The sequence below is a fragment of the Girardinichthys multiradiatus genome, chromosome 18 (assembly GCF_021462225.1).
Source record: "Girardinichthys multiradiatus isolate DD_20200921_A chromosome 18, DD_fGirMul_XY1, whole genome shotgun sequence".
Classification (NCBI taxonomy): domain Eukaryota; kingdom Metazoa; phylum Chordata; class Actinopteri; order Cyprinodontiformes; family Goodeidae; genus Girardinichthys; species Girardinichthys multiradiatus.
The window spans coordinates 50,476,506-50,496,696 of record NC_061810.1 but is presented as its reverse complement, the minus strand read 5'-3'; the positions used below and the strand labels follow the sequence as shown (position 1 = coordinate 50,496,696).

General features: G+C 45.0%; 1 protein-coding gene across 3 annotated transcripts in view; it reads right to left on the bottom strand.

Annotated features, from left to right (window-relative positions):
• The window catches only part of ece2b (endothelin converting enzyme 2b), a 35,165-nt gene that overhangs the window by 7,177 nt on the left and 7,797 nt on the right, over nucleotides 1-20,191 (bottom strand). The window contains exons 2-17 of one of the 3 annotated variants that reach the window (XM_047392631.1): nucleotides 18,708-18,794; nucleotides 14,314-14,449; nucleotides 13,540-13,755; nucleotides 13,325-13,449; nucleotides 12,203-12,349; nucleotides 11,852-11,917; nucleotides 11,576-11,764; nucleotides 8,906-9,048; nucleotides 8,559-8,673; nucleotides 8,476-8,481; nucleotides 2,268-2,378; nucleotides 2,067-2,165; nucleotides 1,864-1,941; nucleotides 1,654-1,757; nucleotides 514-624; nucleotides 285-352 (exon numbers count right to left, since the gene is read on the bottom strand). In XM_047392631.1, coding sequence (XP_047248587.1) covers nucleotides 285-352; nucleotides 514-624; nucleotides 1,654-1,757; nucleotides 1,864-1,941; nucleotides 2,067-2,165; nucleotides 2,268-2,378; nucleotides 8,476-8,481; nucleotides 8,559-8,673; nucleotides 8,906-9,048; nucleotides 11,576-11,764; nucleotides 11,852-11,917; nucleotides 12,203-12,349; nucleotides 13,325-13,449; nucleotides 13,540-13,755; nucleotides 14,314-14,449; nucleotides 18,708-18,794 — 1,801 coding nt within the window. The remainder of the gene's footprint in view (nucleotides 1-284; nucleotides 353-513; nucleotides 625-1,653; nucleotides 1,758-1,863; nucleotides 1,942-2,066; nucleotides 2,166-2,267; nucleotides 2,379-8,475; nucleotides 8,482-8,558; nucleotides 8,674-8,905; nucleotides 9,049-11,575; nucleotides 11,765-11,851; nucleotides 11,918-12,202; nucleotides 12,350-13,324; nucleotides 13,450-13,539; nucleotides 13,756-14,313; nucleotides 14,450-18,707; nucleotides 18,795-20,191) is intronic. The other 2 variants (XM_047392633.1, XM_047392632.1) reach the window with 2 other exon arrangements.

Here is a 20,191-nt window from a genome sequence, read left to right as displayed (position 1 = left end):
AACCTTACCCTGTTTCATCAGTCCACAGAATATTTTCCCACAAGTCTTTACGATCATCAAGGTGTGTTTTAGGTAAATGTGAGACAGGCCTTTGAGTTCTTCTTGGGTCAGCAGTGGTTTTGACCTTAGAACCCTACCATGGATGCCATTTTTATCCAGTTTATTGATTAATTTTAGAGCTAAAAGGTTAAAAGAAAGCTGTATGAAGAATATTTCTAAAACAAGCAGGGCTTTGGAAAAGCTTTCCTTCTGTATGAAGATTCAGAACGGGTAGGTGTCCTTACCTTGATCATCAAAGGCGTGCGTAAGCTCGTGACCCATCACCACCCCAATGCCACCAAAGTTCAATGCTCTGAAAAAGATGTTTCAGTTTAAAATATTTCTATAACAAGCTGAGCAGATCTTGGTACAAAATCCTGATCTAGTCTGAGGTCATTGTTCCTAGAGGAGCTAAACATTGGACACAAGTGGACAGATAGACACAAAAGCAGGTAGATAGGGAGGTAAACAGACTTGGGGTGGTCGTGGGCGTAGAAAGGAGCTTGTAGGATCCCAGCGGGGAAGACGATGCCATTCTTAGTAGGCATGTAGTAGGCATTAACTGTAGGAGGAGTCATGCTCCATCTGCAGGAGGAGAGGGGGGGAGAGGAGCAGAGAAGGAGGGCGGACAGGAGTTATTATCATGTCTCTACAGAGTTTCAGCCTCTCAGGTTTGCATCCACATATCTAATTGTCAGGGCAACCAAACTCTTCTCGTGTCTCCAGAAGCAACAGTGTGTTGCTGTGTTTAAGTCCAGTTCCTGGCGTAAACAGGAGGAGATTTTCTAACATATTTTACTGCTTTGCAGATCTGAAACCCTTCCAGCTGAAAACATTGTTTCTACAGATATTCTACAAGAAAATAATGTCTTTTAGATTTTCTTGGCTCAGCTACAGTCAGACTCTGATATAATAGCAGAACCAAGGTACAGTTCTGTGCACGAAGACTGGCTCCACATCAGCACAATGCTTTGTTCGTCTAAAACAGACCTAAAAGTCCAACGGTGGGATTATGGTGACCAATGAGATGAAATAAAACCATGACTCAGCATATCTTGTGTGTTTTTCTCCAGTTTCACCTTCCACATCTGGCTGGGCTGGTTGGGCTTTTATTCAAGATTTTAACCAAATCAGTAAACTGTTGTCTCCAGGTTACAGATTACAGATGCACGAAACTGAAACCTGTTGGTAGCTGCAGGTTTTGTATAAAAGGGCTTCTCACTTTACTGCTGGATTTCACTCAATCTCAAAATAACAAGTTAAATGTTTGATGGAACCAGTTTCCGTCTGAGTCACTCAAATAATCAGCAGTATTCCAAGCTAGCCGACTCTGGAAGACAACAACTATACAGAATGAATATGTCTGCAGGGATGAGTTCATGTAAATGAGCTTGCTGTGAAAACATCAGGAAGGTTTCAGCTTCAGGATTTTAGTCAGAAACTTTCTGAACCTTTTCATGTGTGGGTGAAATCATAAAATACAGCCTACACTGAGTGGGTCATACCGTTTGATCAGGTTGCTTCATGATGTTTTTGTTAATGAATATGCATATTTTTAACAAACTGGGTGAAAATAAGAGCTGGAAGTTTCTGTGATGTGTGTTTCTGAGTTACTGGTCTTTGTTGGGAGTCTTCCTCAGCTGGTCGGCCATCACCCGGGCTGAGAAGTTGTAGAAGTTCAACATGTTCTGGAAGAAGCTGTCATCTGACACCTCGTACTGAAACAGAACAAAGAAGATGTATGGACACTGTTCCAACAGCGGGGGAACATGGATCGAGCAGAACGTCGTTGAATCATCTTCTAATCTGACAGCTGTCACTCACCCCATCGTAAACATCGTCCAACTCTTTGGGTTCCAGGATGAATTCTGGGAAACCGATCATGTCGTAGATAGCATCTGCCTGTGAGGAGACACAAACACTCTAACAATACCTTCAGGACATCTCCATAATGACACCACGTCGGGCTGGTGTTCTCAATGATATCTTTGAATGTTTGTGGCAACCATAAGACTCAGTTCAGGTACCTTGTCCTTAGCAGCCTGTCTCGTCTCATCGTCCATCCAACTGAGTCGGTCCAGAGAGTGTTTAAATGCAGAGCGGATCTCATCAATCATTTCCTCTGCCTGATGGGGAGAGACGGGTAAGCTGAAGTTACCCGGGCTGGACCTCCATCAGTCCTCCTGGACCAACTGAGACCAGGGTTACAGATAAAAGCAGGGACTTACAATCTCTTTGCTGTGTTTGTCGAACGTTGCCTTGACAAAGAGAGCTCCAAGAGCGAAACCCAGAGTGTCGTCGGTGTTCCCGATACAGGTCTGCCAGCGTGGGGTGCAAGACTGCAAAACAATAACCAGTTACAACCTGCTATAGCCAGCTGGAACCTGCTATAGTCAGATGGATCCTGCTATAGTCAGCTGGATCCTGCTATAGTCAGCTGGATCCTGCTACAACCACCTGGATCCTGCTATAGCCAGCTGGATCCTGCTACAACCACCTGGATCCTGCTATAGCCAGCTGGATCCCGCTACAACCACCTGGATCCTGCTATAGCCAGCTGGATCCTGCTACAACCAGCTGGATCCTGCTATAGTCAGCTGGATCCTGCTACAACCACCTGGATCCTGCTATAGACAGCTGGATCCTGCTACAACCAGCTGGAGCCTGCTATAGCCAGCTGGATCCTGCTATAGTCAGCTGGATCCTGCTATAGACAGCTGGATCCTGCTACGACCAGCTGGAGCCTGCTATATCCAGCTGGATCCTGCTATAGTCAGCTGGATTCTGCTACAGCCAGCTGGATCCTGCTATAGTCAGCTGGATCCTGCTACGACCAGCTGGAGCCTGCTACAATCCTGCTATAGCCAGCTGGATCCTGCTATAGTCAGCTGGATCCTGCTACAACCAGCTGGATCCTGCTATAGTCAGCTGGATCCTGCTATAGTCAGCTGGATCCTGCTACAACCACCTGGATCCTGCTATAGCCAGCTGGATCCTGCTACAACCACCTGGATCCTGCTATAGCCAGCTGGATCCTGCTACAACCAGCTGGATCCTGCTATAGTCAGCTGGATCCTGCTACAACCACCTGGATCCTGCTATAGTCAGCTGGATCCTGCTACAACCAGCTAGATCCTGCTACAGCCAGCTGGATCCTGCTACAACCAGCTGGGACCTGCTATAGCCAGCTGGATCCTGCTACAGCCAGCTGGATACTGCTATAGCCAGCTGGATCCTGCTATAGACAGCTGGGACCTGCTACAGCCAGTTGGATCCTGCTACAGCCAGCTGGATCCTGCTACAACCAGCTGGAACCTGCTACAACCAGCTGGATCCTGCTATAGACAGCTGGATCCTGCTACAACCAGCTGGAGCCTGCTATAGCCAGCTGGATCCTGCTATAGTCAGCTGGAGCCTGCTACAACCAGCTGGAGCCTGCTATAACCACCTGGATCCTGCTACAGCCAGCTGGATCCTGCTATAGACAGCTGGGACCTGCTACAGCCAGCTGGATCCTGCTACAGCCAGCTGGATCCTGCTACAGTCAGCTGGATCCTGCTACGACCAGCTGGAACCTGCTACAGCCAGCTGGATCCTGCTACAGCCAGCTGGATCCTGCTACAGCCAGCTGGATCCTGCTATAGACAGCTGGATCCTGCTACAGCCAGCTGGATCCTGCTACAACCAGCTGGATCCTGCTATAGACAGCTGGATCCTGCTATAGACAGCTGGGACCTGCTACAGCCAGTTGGATCCTGCTACAGCCAGCTGGATCCTGCTATAGCCAGCTGGATCCTGCTATAGACAGCTGGATCCTGCTACGACCAGCTGGAGCCTGCTACAATCCTGCTATAGCCAGCTGGATCCTGCTATAGTCAGCTGGATCCTGCTACGACCAACTGGAACCTGCTACAATCCTGCTATAGCCAGCTGGATCCTGCTATAGACAGCTGGGACCTGCTACAGCCAGCTGGATCCTGCTACAGCCAGCTGGATCCTGCTATAGACAGCTGGATCCTGCTATAGACAGCTGGGACCTGCTACAGCCAGTTGGATCCTGCTACAGCCAGCTGGATCCTGCTATAGCCAGCTGGATCCTGCTATAGACAGCTGGAACATGCTACAACCAGCTGGAACCTGCTACAACCAGCTGGAACCTGCTACAACCAGCTGGATCCTGCTATAGACAGCTGGATCCTGCTATAGACAGCTGGAACATGCTACAACCAGCTGGAACCTGCTATAGACAGCTGGATCCTGCTATAGACAGCTGGGACCTGCTACAACCAGCTGGATCCTGCTACAGCCAGCTGGATCCTGCTATAGACAGCTGGATCCTGCTATAGACAGCTGGGACCTGCTACAGCCAGCTGGATCCTGCTACAGCCAGCTGGATCCTGCTATAGACAGCTGGATCCTGCTATAGACAGCTGGAACATGCTACGACCAGCTGGAACCTGCTACAACCAGCTGGAACCTGCTACAACCAGCTGGAGCTTGCTATAGCCAGCTGGAACCTGATACAATCCTGCTATAGCTAGCTGGATCCTGCTATAGCCAGCTGGATCCTGCTATAGCCAGCTGGATCCTGCTACAGCCAGCTGGATCCTGCTACAGCCAGCTGGAACCTGCTATAGCCAGCTGGATCCTGCTACAGCCAGCTGGATCCTGCTACAGCCAGCTGGATCCTGCTATAGACAGCTGGATCCTGCTATAGACAGCTGGAACATGCTACGACCAGCTGGAACCTGCTACAACCAGCTGGAACCTGCTATAGCCAGCTGGATCCTGCTACAGCCAGCTGGATCCTGCTACAGCCAGCTGGAGCCTGCTACAATCCTGCTATAACCAGCTGGAACCTGCTATAGCCAGCTGGATCCTGCTACAGCCAGCTGGATCCTGCTACAGCCAGCTGGATCCTGCTATAGCCAGCTGGATCCTGCTATAGTCAGCTGGATCCTGCTACAACCAGCTGGAGCCTGCTACAATCCTGCTATAACCAGCTGGATCCTGCTACAGCCAGCTGGATCCTGCTATAGCCAGCTGGATCCTGCTATAGTCAGCTGGATCCTGCTACGACCAGCTGGAGCCTGCTATATCCAGCTGGATCCTGCTATAGTCAGCTGGATCCTGCTACGACCAACTGGAACCTGCTACAACCAGCTGGAACCTGCTATAGTCAGCTGGATCCTGCTACGACCAGCTGGAACCTGCTACAATCCTGCTATAGCCAGCTGGATCCTGCTATAGACAGCTGGATCCTGCTATAGACAGCTGGAACATGCTACGACCAGCTGGAACCTGCTACAACCAGCTGGAACCTGCTATAGCCAGCTGGATCCTGCTACAGCCAGCTGGAACCTGCTACAACCAGCTGGAACCTGCTATAGCCAGCTGGATCCTGCTACAGCCAGCTGGATCCTGCTACAGCCAGCTGGATCCTGCTATAGACAGCTGGATCCTGCTATAGACAGCTGGAACATGCTACGACCAGCTGGAACCTGCTACAACCAGCTGGAACCTGCTACAACCAGCTGGAGCTTGCTATAGCCAGCTGGAACCTGATACAATCCTGCTATAGCTAGCTGGATCCTGCTATAGCCAGCTGGATCCTACTATAGACAGCTGGATCCTGCTATAGACAGCTGGATCCTGCTACAGCCAGCTGGAACCTGCTACAACCAGCTGGAACCTGCTATAGCCAGCTGGATCCTGCTACAGCCAGCTGGATCCTGCTACAGCCAGCTGGATCCTGCTATAGACAGCTGGATCCTGCTATAGACAGCTGGAACATGCTACGACCAGCTGGAACCTGCTACAACCAGCTGGAACCTGCTACAACCAGCTGGAGCTTGCTATAGCCAGCTGGAACCTGATACAATCCTGCTATAGCTAGCTGGATCCTGCTATAGACAGCTGGAGCTGTCACACGCTTTTCCCAAAAATGCTGAAACTGAAAGAAAACATCTTAATATTGAAGTAATTGGGCAGTGATTGAGATGATACTAGGATTAAAATTTGATAAAAGACAATTGTGACACAAAATAAGCATATTTAGATGTTAAATTTTGCAAGTCCAAAGTCGCCCCATGATGACGTCTAAGGGGAAGTCTCGGATCATTGATTGCGTGAGCGTCAGAGATAAACGGTTCAGGTAGAAGCCAGGTTGGGTTAAAAACAACGTTAATATGGTAAAACGGTGTATTGCTGGTGGTGGCAGCAACACTACGACAGCAGCCGTTAGTCTGCACTACTTTCCTGAAGCGAAGAGTATCAGAGCTGCCTGGATCAGAGCTGGAAAACTGAGGAGGGACAGATGGGCTGGTCCCACCAAGCACAGCCAGGTGTGATTGGAGGACTTCTCAGCAAACTGCTTCGAACAAGAAACCTTTGAATTCACCAGAGAAATGATGTCAGAGGTCAGATATCTGCAGATGAAGGAGGACGTTGAAGCAGAGTCTAAAGCCTCGCTGTTCAGAACATCTGATGGGAAAAGATCTCCAAAGAAAAGGTTGTTGCTGCTGTTGCTAAATGGATCAAGGCTCAGCAGGTAAGAACACTTCCTGGATGCAAAAGCACAAGTAATATAAAGTTAAAAAATGACACCAGGTGGTGTCTTCAGATACTGAATCATCCCTTGTGTCGCTGCTGCTCCATGCCGCTCATTTCGCCTCCGGTTGTTTCACTCAGAGCCGTATTCACTGTAACCCTGGATTACACTGTATCTACTCTGGTTCGGTCCGGTCCACTGCGAAGCCCAGAGGAGCTCCAAGAACCATACACAGATCGCTCAATAAAAGCCAGTGATAAATGCGGCAGCAAGTCTAAAACAAGTCATTCTGTGGAGGTTAAACCAGTTAAACTGCTTCATTTTTCGTTGTATGCATCCAGATATTTTCATGTGTTTTTTTCTACAATGGATGAGTTCACTGAGAGCAGAGTATTTGTTGCTTCATTTGGTGCATTTAATCTTTAATTGTTTGGTTTATAATACCTTAGTTAACACAATAACTGATCTAATTGATCTAATGTTAACAGCTGCTAATATATACATCCTGTATATATAAATATATGTGTGTATTTATGAATATGGCGAGATCAAGTCTGTCTTTAGGGGATTATTTAGAAAATCCGGCTGTAGTGCTGGTTCTGTTTCCTGGTGGTGCGGGATGATTCATGCATATTGACTCCGGCATCCGGCAACAATAGACTCTGTTGAATCAGATGGTCGTCTGCGCTGATGAAGGGTCACTTTCTTCTCCTGACTCTGCTGCGTCTCCCTCTGATCGTGACTGAAATATATCTACAAAAACATCAGATTCTTCGCTGCTGTCTGTGTTGCTGCCATTACAGCAGCAGTCCATTTACCTGCCGGGGTTCCTCTCTGACGTCATAAACGAGTGCAACAAAATTGCAAAGGAGTAGTCTGGAAATGGCTTTTTTTTTCTCATTTATGACCATATATCTAAACAATTGTTCATTTAAGTCGAATGAATTTACTTTTTAAAATATTTTATCAATGTTTTCCTACTTTAAATGTACTTGGATTTATCATGAAAGTTTAATGTCACAGGCACTTTAAGTGATTTCCAATCATCCAGAGGAAGAAAAACAGTTCAGTTGCAGCAGAAATGTGTGAAAGTGACCATCAGAACCAATCAGGATTTGCAGCAGACAGGAAGAAAGAGGAAGAGGCCGTTTGGACTGGTTCTCACTGGTTCTTACTGGTTCATGGGCTAAAATGACTGTGTAATTTAGCATAAAACCATTTGTAGATACTTTTCAGCAAAACAATAATAATTTAAAAGGTAAGGAAGAAATGTCCACCTTTGTTTAGAGATTGAAACTCAGGTTAGTCAGAGTCTGTAGATTTTTAAAATGGTTCCAACCTGTTCTGACCAGTTAGAACCAAACATAAACAGTTTGAACTGGTTAATAATTTAGCATGGATTAGCATCTCAAGCTGGCTCTGTTTTACCTTTACTCAGTTTATTTTCATATCACCCATCACAGAGTTTAAGTAGGTCAATGCGCCGCTAGAGCTGATCATTTTCCATAGAATCCATAAACACCATCATTCCCAACTATAACCTTTAACCTTCAGCAGGTGGGGTCTAAATCCTGCTCTGAAAGCTGTGTTTAACTCCTGTTTTCCAGCTGCTGATGTGAATCACAGATCAGCTGAGGAGGAATATGCACCGTCACCAGAACCGCTGAGTGGAAAAGCACCAACCTGAATCAGTGAGAACCACTTCAACAGCCGAGAAGCAAGTGTCCCCAGTAATGTTAGTAGAAAGATAGAAGAACTGGACCAGTTGGAACCATCAACACACACACAAGAAACCATTACAGCCCAGTGAAACCCCTTCAGACCAGTTCTGTTACACTAGTTCAAAGCCCAGGGATAAGGATTACCAACCGTGGGTGAATTCCTACCTCCATCTAGAAGAAACATGATCATCAGCAGGTAAACTGAGCTCAGGTAAGGGTGCTGGAAGTGTTAGCAGTAGCAGACGTACCTTCTTGGTGCCATAGAGACTCTCCAGCAGTTTGTCCTGAGCGTTCTCGAAGCGCTGATCCAGTGTGGCGACGCCTTTCTGAACCAACGTCCACATCATGTAGTTGTTCAGCAGACTGGAGGCAGAAACAACAGCAGGAACATCTGTGAAGATTTGCTATCATCTCATCACCTGAAGACCAACTAAAGCAGACAGATTAGACAGCTAGCTTCTCTAGATCTCCATATTAAAGATTTTTATTGTTGTCCTTCGTCTTTGTGGTTCTTTGTCCCAAACATGGTGGAGGGACTGAATGTCCTGATAATGTGGTCCATCAGAAGCGGTGAGGTACTCCACACTGAGGTTACCTGCGGTCTGTCTTGTTGATGAGCTCGGAGACCTGCTGCAGGTAGTCTCTGGCGTACACAACCACGGGTTCTGTGTCATTCAGGTAAAGAGGAGCCAGGGAGAACGTCAGGAAGTCCAGCCAGTCTACGGCTGGAGCCAGCAGCTGGAACAGTAAACAGGAAGAGATGTTACTAAATACTACATTTCCCATAAGCCTCGGCTGCTCTTCATGGTTTCAAGGTTTATTGAAAACAGACAGTTCAGAAGATTTGGTTGCATTGCTCTCCATGTTCACTCCTCAAGAACATTTGACGTCAAGCTGATGCTGACAGCAGTAATCTGAGTATGGGAGCAGACAGCGCCCCCTGCAGGCAAACGCTGGTGTAAAAATAATCCCTGCTGTGGGAACCCAGACCTCAGAAAGTGGAGATGTTTAGAAACACTGGATGAAGCAGAATCTGGACTTGAGCCTCAATTTGTTTTAGCTTTCACTGATAAACAGAATTTAGAAGGTTTTCTGCCAGCAGGGGGCACTAACGGTCACATTACTGCTCATTTTTGATAAACGAACCCTACATTTTGATCAGAGATGTTTTCCTGTTGTTCCTGAACAGCGGTGGGCAGCCAGAGGCCTCTGAGATGGATGTCGATATTTAATGACAATGTTCCCGATTATTCTGATGCAGGAAACAGATTATGAATCAAATGTGATGAAACTGTGCTTCTCCTTCAGGTTCTCCAGGTAGTTTCACTGAGCCCGATGAGCTGAACCAATGATGGTGAAGCTTCCTCAGCCTGGATGAAACAACGACAGCCGCGAGGTCCAAACAGAGTGTCTCTAGCTCTGAGTTTATGTAACAACCTGTTATCTAACAGCACCCCCCCACCCAACCCAGCCCTCAGAGATACAGGCACATAGCAACGGCTCATGGTAACCGTCGCCATGGTGACCCCTGAAGCATCCGCAGTCCTGAAGGACAAAGAGATGGTACGCAGCGAGCACACAGAGCTGAGGTGTGAGGAGGAAGGACAAGGGAAACTCATGTTTGCTTCAGGGTGATTTTTCTCTCCGAAACGTTTCCATCGGATCAGATTAGAGATTAAAACCCACAACTTTAAGCTGCTGGCCTTCCTGCTCTATAAAAATCTGACCTTTAACTAAAATGAGGTGTTGTTTCTGACTCATCACTTTAACTGATGATTCAGAGGTTAGTCTGTGTTCTTCATGGTGACAAGGAGACAGTCCGGGTCTATCCCAGGACTGGGTCCGACTGGTAAGACCAAGGCATGCAGAAACATTAGAAAAACAATTAATTTTGTTCATTCTGGTTTACAGCTGAAAACATTCTCAGAAAATTTAAATTACACAAGATCAATAAAAAATATTACTCCGTTCTGTTCTGTTCTGTTCTGGTCCACAAAATCATGGGAAAGACTGCAAACACCGACAGAGTAAGCCACACAGGGTCTTTGTTAAACAAGCTGGTCCCTCACCGAGTGCTGTCTCTAAATACTGAAATGGAAAGTCGAGTGGAAGAAAAAAGTGTGGTAGGAATGAAGCACAAGCAGCAGGGATAACAGCAGCCTTGAGAAGATTGTTAAGTAATGCAGAAGTTTGGGGGAGATTCACAAGGTACGGAGAGCAACTGGAGACCTCACCATACCAGATGTATTCATGACATGGACTACAACTATCACATTTATCGTGTCCAGCCACTCCTGAATCAGAGAAAATATCAGAAGTATCTTACCTGGGCTGAGAAGAAACAGAACCAGACTGTTGCTCAGTGGTCCAAAGTCTTGTTTTCACATGAAAGTAAATTCTGCATTTCATTTGGAGATCAAGGTCCCAGAGTCGGGAGAGGCCCAGAATCCACGTTGCTTGAAGTTCAGTGCGAAGTTTCCACAGACAGTGATGGTTTGGGGTGACAGGTCATCTACTGGTTCTGGTCCACTGGGTTTTCTGATGTCCACAGTCAATGCAGTCATCTGCCAGGACATTTGGAGCACCTCATGCTTCCTTCTGCTGTCAGGCTTTATGGAGATTTCATTTTCCAGCAGGACTTGGTACCGACCCACACTGTCAAATGTACCAAAAGCTGGTGCAATGACCCTAGTGTTACTGTGCTTGATTGATCAGCAAACTCGGCTAACCAGAACCTCATAGAGAATGTATGGTAGATTGTTAATAGGAAGATGGGAGACACCAGAACCAACAATGCAGATGACCTGAAGGCTACCATCCAAGCAACCTGGGCTTCTGGAACTCCTCAGCAGAACCACAGGCAGATCTCCTCCATGCCACATTAGTGGATTTCTGACAAACCGAGTTTTGGGTTTTCAGTAGCTGTGAGCTAGAATCATCAGAACTTATTAAAATAAGTGACCTTTTTAATGATCTTCTCAATCCTAGAGATGCTCTTCTTCTTCCTTCATTGAATTAACTCTAAAGAATCAGATTGATCTGGACTCAATGAGCTTTAGAAAAGTCAGTTCCATGTTTTCTGACACGACATTCTTCAGGTTTCCCGTAGCACCTGCTGGTTTCGTAAGGTCCAAAACCGCACCTGACATGTTTAGTATCAGCTTGCTGTGACAAGACAGTTACTGAGATGCAGAGCCAGAATCTGGTCCCCTCTGGGCCCACAATGAATCTGCGATCCATTAAGCCCAAGGAACCCTGTTCTCACCTGCAGCTCTGCGATGGTGACCTTGTGGTAGATCTTCTCCTCGTCTCGCCGCTGGTCCTGTGGGACGGTGATGTTAGCCAGCGCCGTCTCAAACTCCAGAATCTGCTGCATCTGAAGCTGAGTGGAGATCTTCTCGCCCCCCAGCAGCATCCCCAGCTCCACCATGTAGTCCAGGTATGCCGCCAGCACCTGCAGACCAGAGGTAGGACCAGTTTTATTCGCTCTCTAACATCCTTAGGAAACCTTCAGAAGCTCATCACACACATGAAGGCTTACCTTCTCATTAGCCGTCTTGTTGAGGTAATAATCCCTGGATGGTAGGAAGAGCCCTGATTGGTCCACCTGAGGAGGAAATGAAAAGGTGACCTGGTAAAATCTGAGGTTCAGAAATTCTCTCTACATCTGCTTCACAAAACGTAATTCAATGAAGAGCTTAATGGCTGCGAGGGTGGAAATAAAGATGTTTTACACATAAACACACAGCAGCCGCCTAAAGCTCGGTTACAGAGACGGAAAGCACTGACGTTCCACTTCTGCTTCACCAAAGAATTCCAGCACAGAAGATCAGAGATGAATGTTTGGAATGGCATCTTCTTTGGCACCTCGTGGACTTCATTTTAAGAGTACCTGGATGACGTTACTGTTGGAGTTTTTGGGATCAGTGCTGACCCCAACACTGAAAAACGGCTGAGCTCTGTACGGACCCGAGACCATCTTCAGAACCTCCATGAAGTTGTCTTTGTCCCATGGACCCGTCATGTTCCAGCCACCAATCTGCAGACAGATTCCAGGTTCAGAATAAGTCCAAAAAAAGCAGAACCCTTTATGTCATCAACAGTAATCTATCATTCCTAAAACTAACTCCCTCCACAGGATTTAAGACGGAGCCACGTGGTTCTGATCAGATGCATTAATTAAGTGATTTCTTGTTATGTTGCTCTGGAGGTGTGTGTTGACACAATACCAGGGTGGAAAGACCTCAGCAATGACCATGTGGAAGCAACTGTTACAGCCCTTTAACCTGGGAAGGATTAAAAGGTCATCTCCAAACTACCTGAAGTCCATCATTCTGCAGAGAGAAAGATAATTCTTAAGTGGAAAACATCTCAGACATCTCCTAATCTTCCCTGGAGTGGACGTCCCAGCAGATTCAGCCCAACGTCAGAGTGTGAAGCTCAGAAAATTAACCAACAAAAGGAACTCCATCTCAAACACTACAGTCCTCGGTTAGCAGGTTAAAGGTTAAAGGTCATGTCAGGACAATTACAAAAGTGCTGAACAAATATGGCTGCTTGGAAGGGTTGAAGGAGAAAGCCTTTTCACTCTGAAGACAATATAGCAGCAGGACTTATGCTATAAAGCTGCAACTGGCAGAAGGACAAGACTTCTGGGACAATGTCCTCTGGACAGATGAGACCAATGTAGAGATGTTTGTTTGACAGCAGAATGTTCGTAGAAAACCAAACACAGCAGATTAATACAAACACCCCATTCAAAGTGGAAAGCACGGTGGTGGAGGGCTCATGGTTAGGGCCTTTTTTTGCAGGCACACCACCTGAGCACATTGATCCCAGACACAACAAAATTCCTCCCCAACAACGTGAGAAACACCACTGCTGAGTCTCCTAACTGCACATTATACTGATGGTTTTCAGTTTATTAATGTTTTAGTGGAAAAAAGTCTTCTGTCCATCTTGGGAACACTAATAATATCAGTGATGCAGTTGCCATGGAGACAGCATGTGTTACCTTGGTTATGAGGTCTATGAGAGGCTGAGATCCGAGCTCTTCGATCCTCTGTGTGTTGAGGCAGGAAAGGTAGTAGGACTGAGTCTTCCTCTCGGCTTCACTGGTCCCGTTAAATGTCCCGTTCTCTGTGTAGAAGAAGAAGACCCATCAGTGCACCCTCTGTCTACAACTGATTTGATCTACGTTTCTTCCTGCCTCTACACCTTTTAGCATACCCAGCAGATGTTTGAGGAGTGCCTGGTTCTGCTCCCATATGCTGTTGAACGTGGACCACCGCGAGCGTCCGTCCGGCAACGGGTTCTTCCTCATCCATCCACCGCAGGCGAACTGGTAGAAGTCCTGGCAGGGGTCAGCGCTGCGGTCCATCGCCTCCACAATCTGACTTGCCACGGTGACACACGCCTCCGACAGGCAAAGTCCCCGTCCACTGTCTGCAAGACAACACAGTGGGAAAAACTATTACAGCTTAGAATAAACTGCACACATCACTGAACCCGAAGGAAATCAATCAGAAGATGACGTGAAGATACAGACGGGTACGACAAGAGAGAACAGAAGAGGCTCAAGAGGAAAGGGTTTAAATAAAATATCTGATTTTAATGGGGAGAAAAAGCAACAGGCAGCAAACAAAACCTACTGGAGGCAAAATGAATGAAAAGGAGCGGTGGACAAAGAAAGATGAAAAGATTGAAGCAAAAACAAGAAGAGGACAAGGTCAAGAGGAAGGGAAAAATAATTACTTGTGGGAAAGTGAGGAGATCAGTCAGAGAGGAAAGGTGGAGACCGGAAAACAAGGAAGCTTTAGGAGAAGAGGATAAGGAAAGGAGGAGGTGGGAAGGAAAGGGAGGAGGCGGAAAAAGAAAAAGTGGGAAAGAGGAAGATAAATAAATACTAGAAAAGAAACAGAAAAGGACAGCAAGTAGAAGCTGTACCTGGAGATGGAGAAGAGAAGAGAGGAAGAAAACCAGCAAGGGATGTGATCCACTTACCTGAGTTGAATCCCAGTCCCAGAACCACCAGACAGGCGAGCAGAGCCAGCAGCGCGGCCAGCAGCATGACTGAGAGCAGGACCTCCAGCTGGGTCCACCTACCCAGGATGTCCACGCCACCCTTCCTGAAGCCCACCTGAAAAATACAGAGAAGGGCTTTACCTGGAGCTCATGCATCCAGAACACCAGTCTGTCCGTACAACATCTAAACATCTAGAATCCAACCCCTGAAAGCATGTAGAAGACATTTCTCCAGCAGTAATTCAATCATCTGGAACACATCCTCTAATATCCATCCATCCACACATCCATCTCCTTGTATGAAATCCAGCCGTCCCAACAGGAACCCATCATTCTGTCCATCCAACACTCATCCCTTCCCATAAACATCGCTTCATGCATGTAGAATCAATCTTTTATCCACCTATTAATCCAGAATCAGCGAGTCCATAAGTCCATCCATCACTTCACTCCAACATCCATCCATCCAAAAATTCATCAGTATGTCCATCTACATATCCACCTCTTCATACTTGTGATCTACCCATCTGGAGAACATCTGTCCAGTCTCAAATCGAGTTAATCCTCCAGTGGTTCCCTCATACCACCCATCCTCTGGATTTTCTCTGGATTCAGTTGAAGACAAACAGCTTGAAAAGCAGAAATCTGCAAAGTGTGTTTGAAGAGATGAGGCTGGTTTGTGGTAGCTCCAAATGTTTCCAACCAGAATGAGGGATGAGTGTTTCTGTTTGGATCTTTGGGCTGAAAACTGTTTCATTCCAGAGACTTACTCTGGTGCCTCTGTTTCCATCTGTCCAGTCGATCATGTGATGTAAAACCAGTTTATCCTGGGAATCCTGCAGAGCTGAGTGTTATGACTTGATATTATCTCCGTCTCTGTGAACGTCCTCATTGTTTCCACCTGCGCCTCATCAGTTCTTGATTGTTTATGTGATCCTGTCTTTCCTTCTTTCTTAATGTGTTTAGCTTTGATTACTCGGCCATCTCCATGTTCTGCTCTGGTTTCCTCCTCTGGTTTCATACGGATTTAGGTTTAACTCTGCTGTTATCAGACCCTGAATTGGTCAGCTTGGGTTTCTGTTGGTGGATTCTTTGCTCCTGGAGCCTCACATATCTGGTAAATTCAAGATGAAAGTACTCCAACTACCTCCTGCTTCATGTGTGCTGCTGGTTCTGTGACTGTGAACCAGTAAAACCGGCTGCGGATCAAACAACCTGTACTGGAACCACTGGGTCTCTAACTCACTGGTACTCAGAATGATCTCGATTGTTTCTGAGCAGCTTGCCTACAATCCTGCTTTAAGCCCAGAACTGATATGAAAGATGCAGATGATGGCGAGCTTATTCACCATCATCTAAATGGTTTTAAATAGAACACACCCTCTAATTATGACATCATACCTGTGGATCAGGTGGATTGATTTCTGAATGTATCTGAAGCCACAGTGAAGCTTGGAGATGACAGACACCATATGGACTCTTCCTGACTTCAGCAGATAATGAAATTTAAATAGCTTAGAGTCCTCTAGGACACGGATGCAGAAAACATTCACTGCTCTAATGAGGCTCATTTCCTCTCATGAGCGCAGCATGTACTCAGAGTCAGCTTCGTTTTCAGTCCTGTGCAAACTCTCCTTTCATCCCATATCTTTTTCAATATTTTCATTTTAAGCAGCCAGACTTCCCAGTAATATTTTTGAAGTGGTCTTGATCATCACCTTCAGCTTTCTGAAGGTCTGCAGAACTCTTCCTCAGAATTTGGCTGCTTTCTCATTGGTTTTACTCACATACCGGTCCGGTTTTCTAGGAATGTCTTTCTTAATTCTGACCCATAAATCAATGATGTATAAAAAGGCCCCTGAAATCAAGGGATGAGCCATTGTTGCGTTGACAACTTATCAAAGAAGAAGAAGAAGATAACAAAGTCATCTTGACAGACAGAAAAAAGGATTTTATCTCTAACACGATGATTCCAAAAGAGCATTTTGCTGAAAAACCTGATATACAGTCATTTGTTTAAAAAATAAGAATATTACTGAGAAGTTCATTTATTTCAGTAACTCTATTCACTTAGTGAAACACATTATATAGACTTTACACTCAGACTGATGTTTTTAAAGCCTGTATTTCTGTTAATTATGATGATTTTCTGCTTACAGTTACTTAAGATTAGAATATTACATCAGACCAATAAAAAACAACCTTTCTAATGCAGAAAGGACTTAATGGCTTAATGAAAAGTATCTTATGTATTATACCTGCTAAAAGGTTGTTATTTTGGAGAGGTACATCTGACAAACAAGCCTTGTCGGAACACATATTCTAATTTATTGAATATGACTGCACAGCTACATCTCAAAAAGTTACAATATTGTGAAAACTTCCATATTTTCTGCCTCTTGTTTCAGGAAGTGAAACTCATATATAGATTCATCAAATACAGTAAAGTATTTCAAGCCTTCATTCTTGTAATTTTGATGATTAAGGCTTACACATAATGAAAACTCTAAATTTTTGTGTCTCAGAAGATTAGAATATTACACAACACACCAATTAAAAATCATTTATGAATGTTTTGTAATGGAGATATTATGGCCAACACTCTCAGACTGCCAGAGTCTGGAGGAAGAGTTTCAAATAAACCATCAAAGTACAAACTAGGCTATTCAATTAAAACAAACCAAATCTAGTTTAACTTATTGATCTAATTTGGTTTGACTTATTATATCTTAATTTTTATTTTGAAGAATTTGTAACTACTTTTTAAAATGTGTTTTATCTACAAATTAGCTTAGGTTACTTTAGCTTAGCTGATTTTAGCTTGGTGTAGCTTAGTTAAGCTTCACTTATCTGTGATTATCTTATATTAGTTTAGTTCCATTTATTTTAACTCACATTTTAGCTCAGTTTAGCTAAACCAATTTAGTCAACCTTTTCTTACCTTAATTTAGTTTAAGTCAGGTTAGCTTAGTTTATTTTAGCTTGTTGTAGCTTGTTAGTGTAGCTTAACTTTGCTATGATAATCTTATCAGTTTATCTTTATTTCATGTTTTGGACTTACCTTGTTTTAGTAGCTTAACTAATTTAGTCGACCCTAGCTGCCCTTAGTTTAGTTTAGTCTCAGTTCATTATACCCTAGTGTAGCTTAAGTGATCTTAGTTTAGTTTAGCTTGTTTAACCCGGTCATATCTTACCTCTTCTAACTTCTTCGTTTCACCTATGTTAGCTTATCTTGTTTTACCTTATTTTAGCATAGTTTAGCACAAAGCTATAAAACTATGACTCTGTTAGCTTATAACTTGTAAAAAATGACAAAATCCAACCACAAGACCATCTTTGTGAGTTTTTAATCTTTACAAATATTGAACTTTTATCTACAGTTTATGTTTTAACGTTAGGAAACCAGATTCCCAGTCTTTTTGGTGATGAACCTGGTATCTCTTCTCCTGGTTCTTTCATTTTAATCTTCTATCAACTGCATCTTTTATCAAAACTTTTAGGTCTTTGCTAAAAGACTTTTTAGATATTGTTAATCTGCTGGAGAGAGTTCTGTAGGCCTGAAACTTCTTCTGATCCTCCACTTGTCCAGTTTCATCATGATGTTGTCGTCCGATACCAGAGAGCTAAGATGAGTGAAACAAGGAGCAAAACTCCACAAATAACCTTTAAAATACATTTCAAGTCAGAAAAAGTACCGAATAAGACTTAAAAAGGAAGATCTGGTGAGAAGTGGGAAATGAAGGTTGGATCAGGACCGAGTTCCTTCACATTTTTATTTCAAATTATTCTCATTTTTCTATTTTAAAAGTTTAAGACTTTTAGTAAGTTCTATTTGATAAATGAGCAAAGCACAACTGAATTAAATAAATATTTTAACTGCACTTCTGGATGAACCGCAGCCTAAAAATGGTCACAAAAAACTTGTGTGAAAGATAGACTATAAAAACTATATTACACAAACTCGAACCCAACTTTTAATTTTACAGCCTCTGTTGATGGGTGACTGATTGTCCAACATGTGTTAAAGTTGGGACAAACTCCAGGTTAAAATTAAATGCCTGTTTTGGTGTTATTAGGATTTCAACACAGCATGAATTCATAATCTAGTTATTCTTTTGTTACAGAGCCTCCTTGTGCTCCTCAAATCTCAGTTGTTTCCAGGAACGTTTAAAAGCTGGCAGAGCTCCAGACCTCCTGCTGCTCTGTGTTGGTGGCAATGGCCCCAGACTGAGGGGCCCCTTGCTGTGCTTTCTCTCTGAGGCCCCTCTCTGTCCTGGAACTTTAATCCATCACAGGTCAGGACTTCACCTGGGAACACTTAAAGGACCCCCTGAAGTTTGGCTAGTGGTTGTGTGTGCGGTGCGTTCACTGACCTCCACTCTGTCAGGAGACGAGGCCGCCTCAGCCGGAGTGTCCGAGCCCTCCTCCTCCTCCAGCGTAGCTCGCTTGTAGCTGGACATCTGCAGAAAGACAAACAGATCCCTGATCAGTGGAGGTCCATCACATGATGAGCAGCGGGACAGAAACTATGTCCTCGCTGAACTCAGACACAACGCTTTACTTCAGGTTCTGCTCAGCTTTCTATGAGAAAATCGAAAGGAAGGTTCTGACATCAACGGGTCAGGTGTTTTCCCGCCTGCTGTCTGCATCGAACTGCTGTCTGTTTGGATCAGACTGAAAGGTGGACCGCTCCTCTGGGATGGCAACGTTTCATCTGATACCAGCTCTCAGTGTGAAGCGGGTTTATTCTCACTGCTGCAGGACGGGTCCGTGAGGATTCCCAGCAGATAAAATGTTTGATCCTCATAACCTGAAACATTTTACCTGACATCTACACTATGTTTTATCAGTGGTTCCAGGAGAAGCCTGTGTGTCACATTCTGACAATAATCCACTACTGATGCAGGGCGGTAAAATCAGAGCGCCATGAAAGCCAAAACTCCTTCAGGGAACTCACAGGAATCCTTTCAAGCTGAGAAAATAGCACAGAACTTTATTATTGTCATACATGGCAAATAAAACTGAATTTGAACCTTTATTGAGACTAAAAGAAAAACTAGAAGAATCCTGCAGTAAAATGTTACAGAGGGGATTTAAGTTTACCTTTATTAAACACGATCAAGTATCAGTTTTCTATCATCAGTTCTTATGTTTTTCCATCCAAATCCTGGACAACATTCAGCACTTTATTTTCTCACCAGAGGAGCTCTAAGTGGGCTGCACGGTGGTGCAGTTAGTAGCACTGTTGCCTTGCAGCAAGAAGGTCCTGGGTTCAATTCCCCACCAGGGGTCTTTCTGCATGGAGTTTGCATGTTCTCCCTGTGCATGCAGGGGTTCTCACCGGGTACTCTGGCTTCCTCCCTCAGTCCAAAGACATGCCTGTTAGGTTAATTGGTCTCTCTAAATTGTCCTTAGGTGTATGAATGAGTGTGTGTGGTTGTTTGTGTGTTGCCCTGCGATGGACTGGCAACCTGTCCAGGGTGTACCCCACCTCTCACCCATAGACTGCTGGAGATAGGCACCAGCTCCCCCACGACCCACTATGGAATAAGCAGTAGAAAATGACTGACTGACTGAGGAGCTCTAAGTGAGCGGGCCTTGCTGGGCGTTCTGTTGGTAAGTGAACAGCTGCTGGAAACTGGAAAACTTCAGCCGTTTAATGCTCAAAACATATATTTTACTCTAATATATTTAATTTGCAGTATATATTATTTCCACTCTAGGATAAGGTCTGGTTGTCTACTGAGTGCGCTCTTGATAAGCTGGCCTCTGTGGAATGATGAAGCGAAGAATGGACTGAGGTGGGCCCGTCCAGTCCTTGAGAGCCGAGGTTCTGCATGGTTTAGATGTTTTCTTG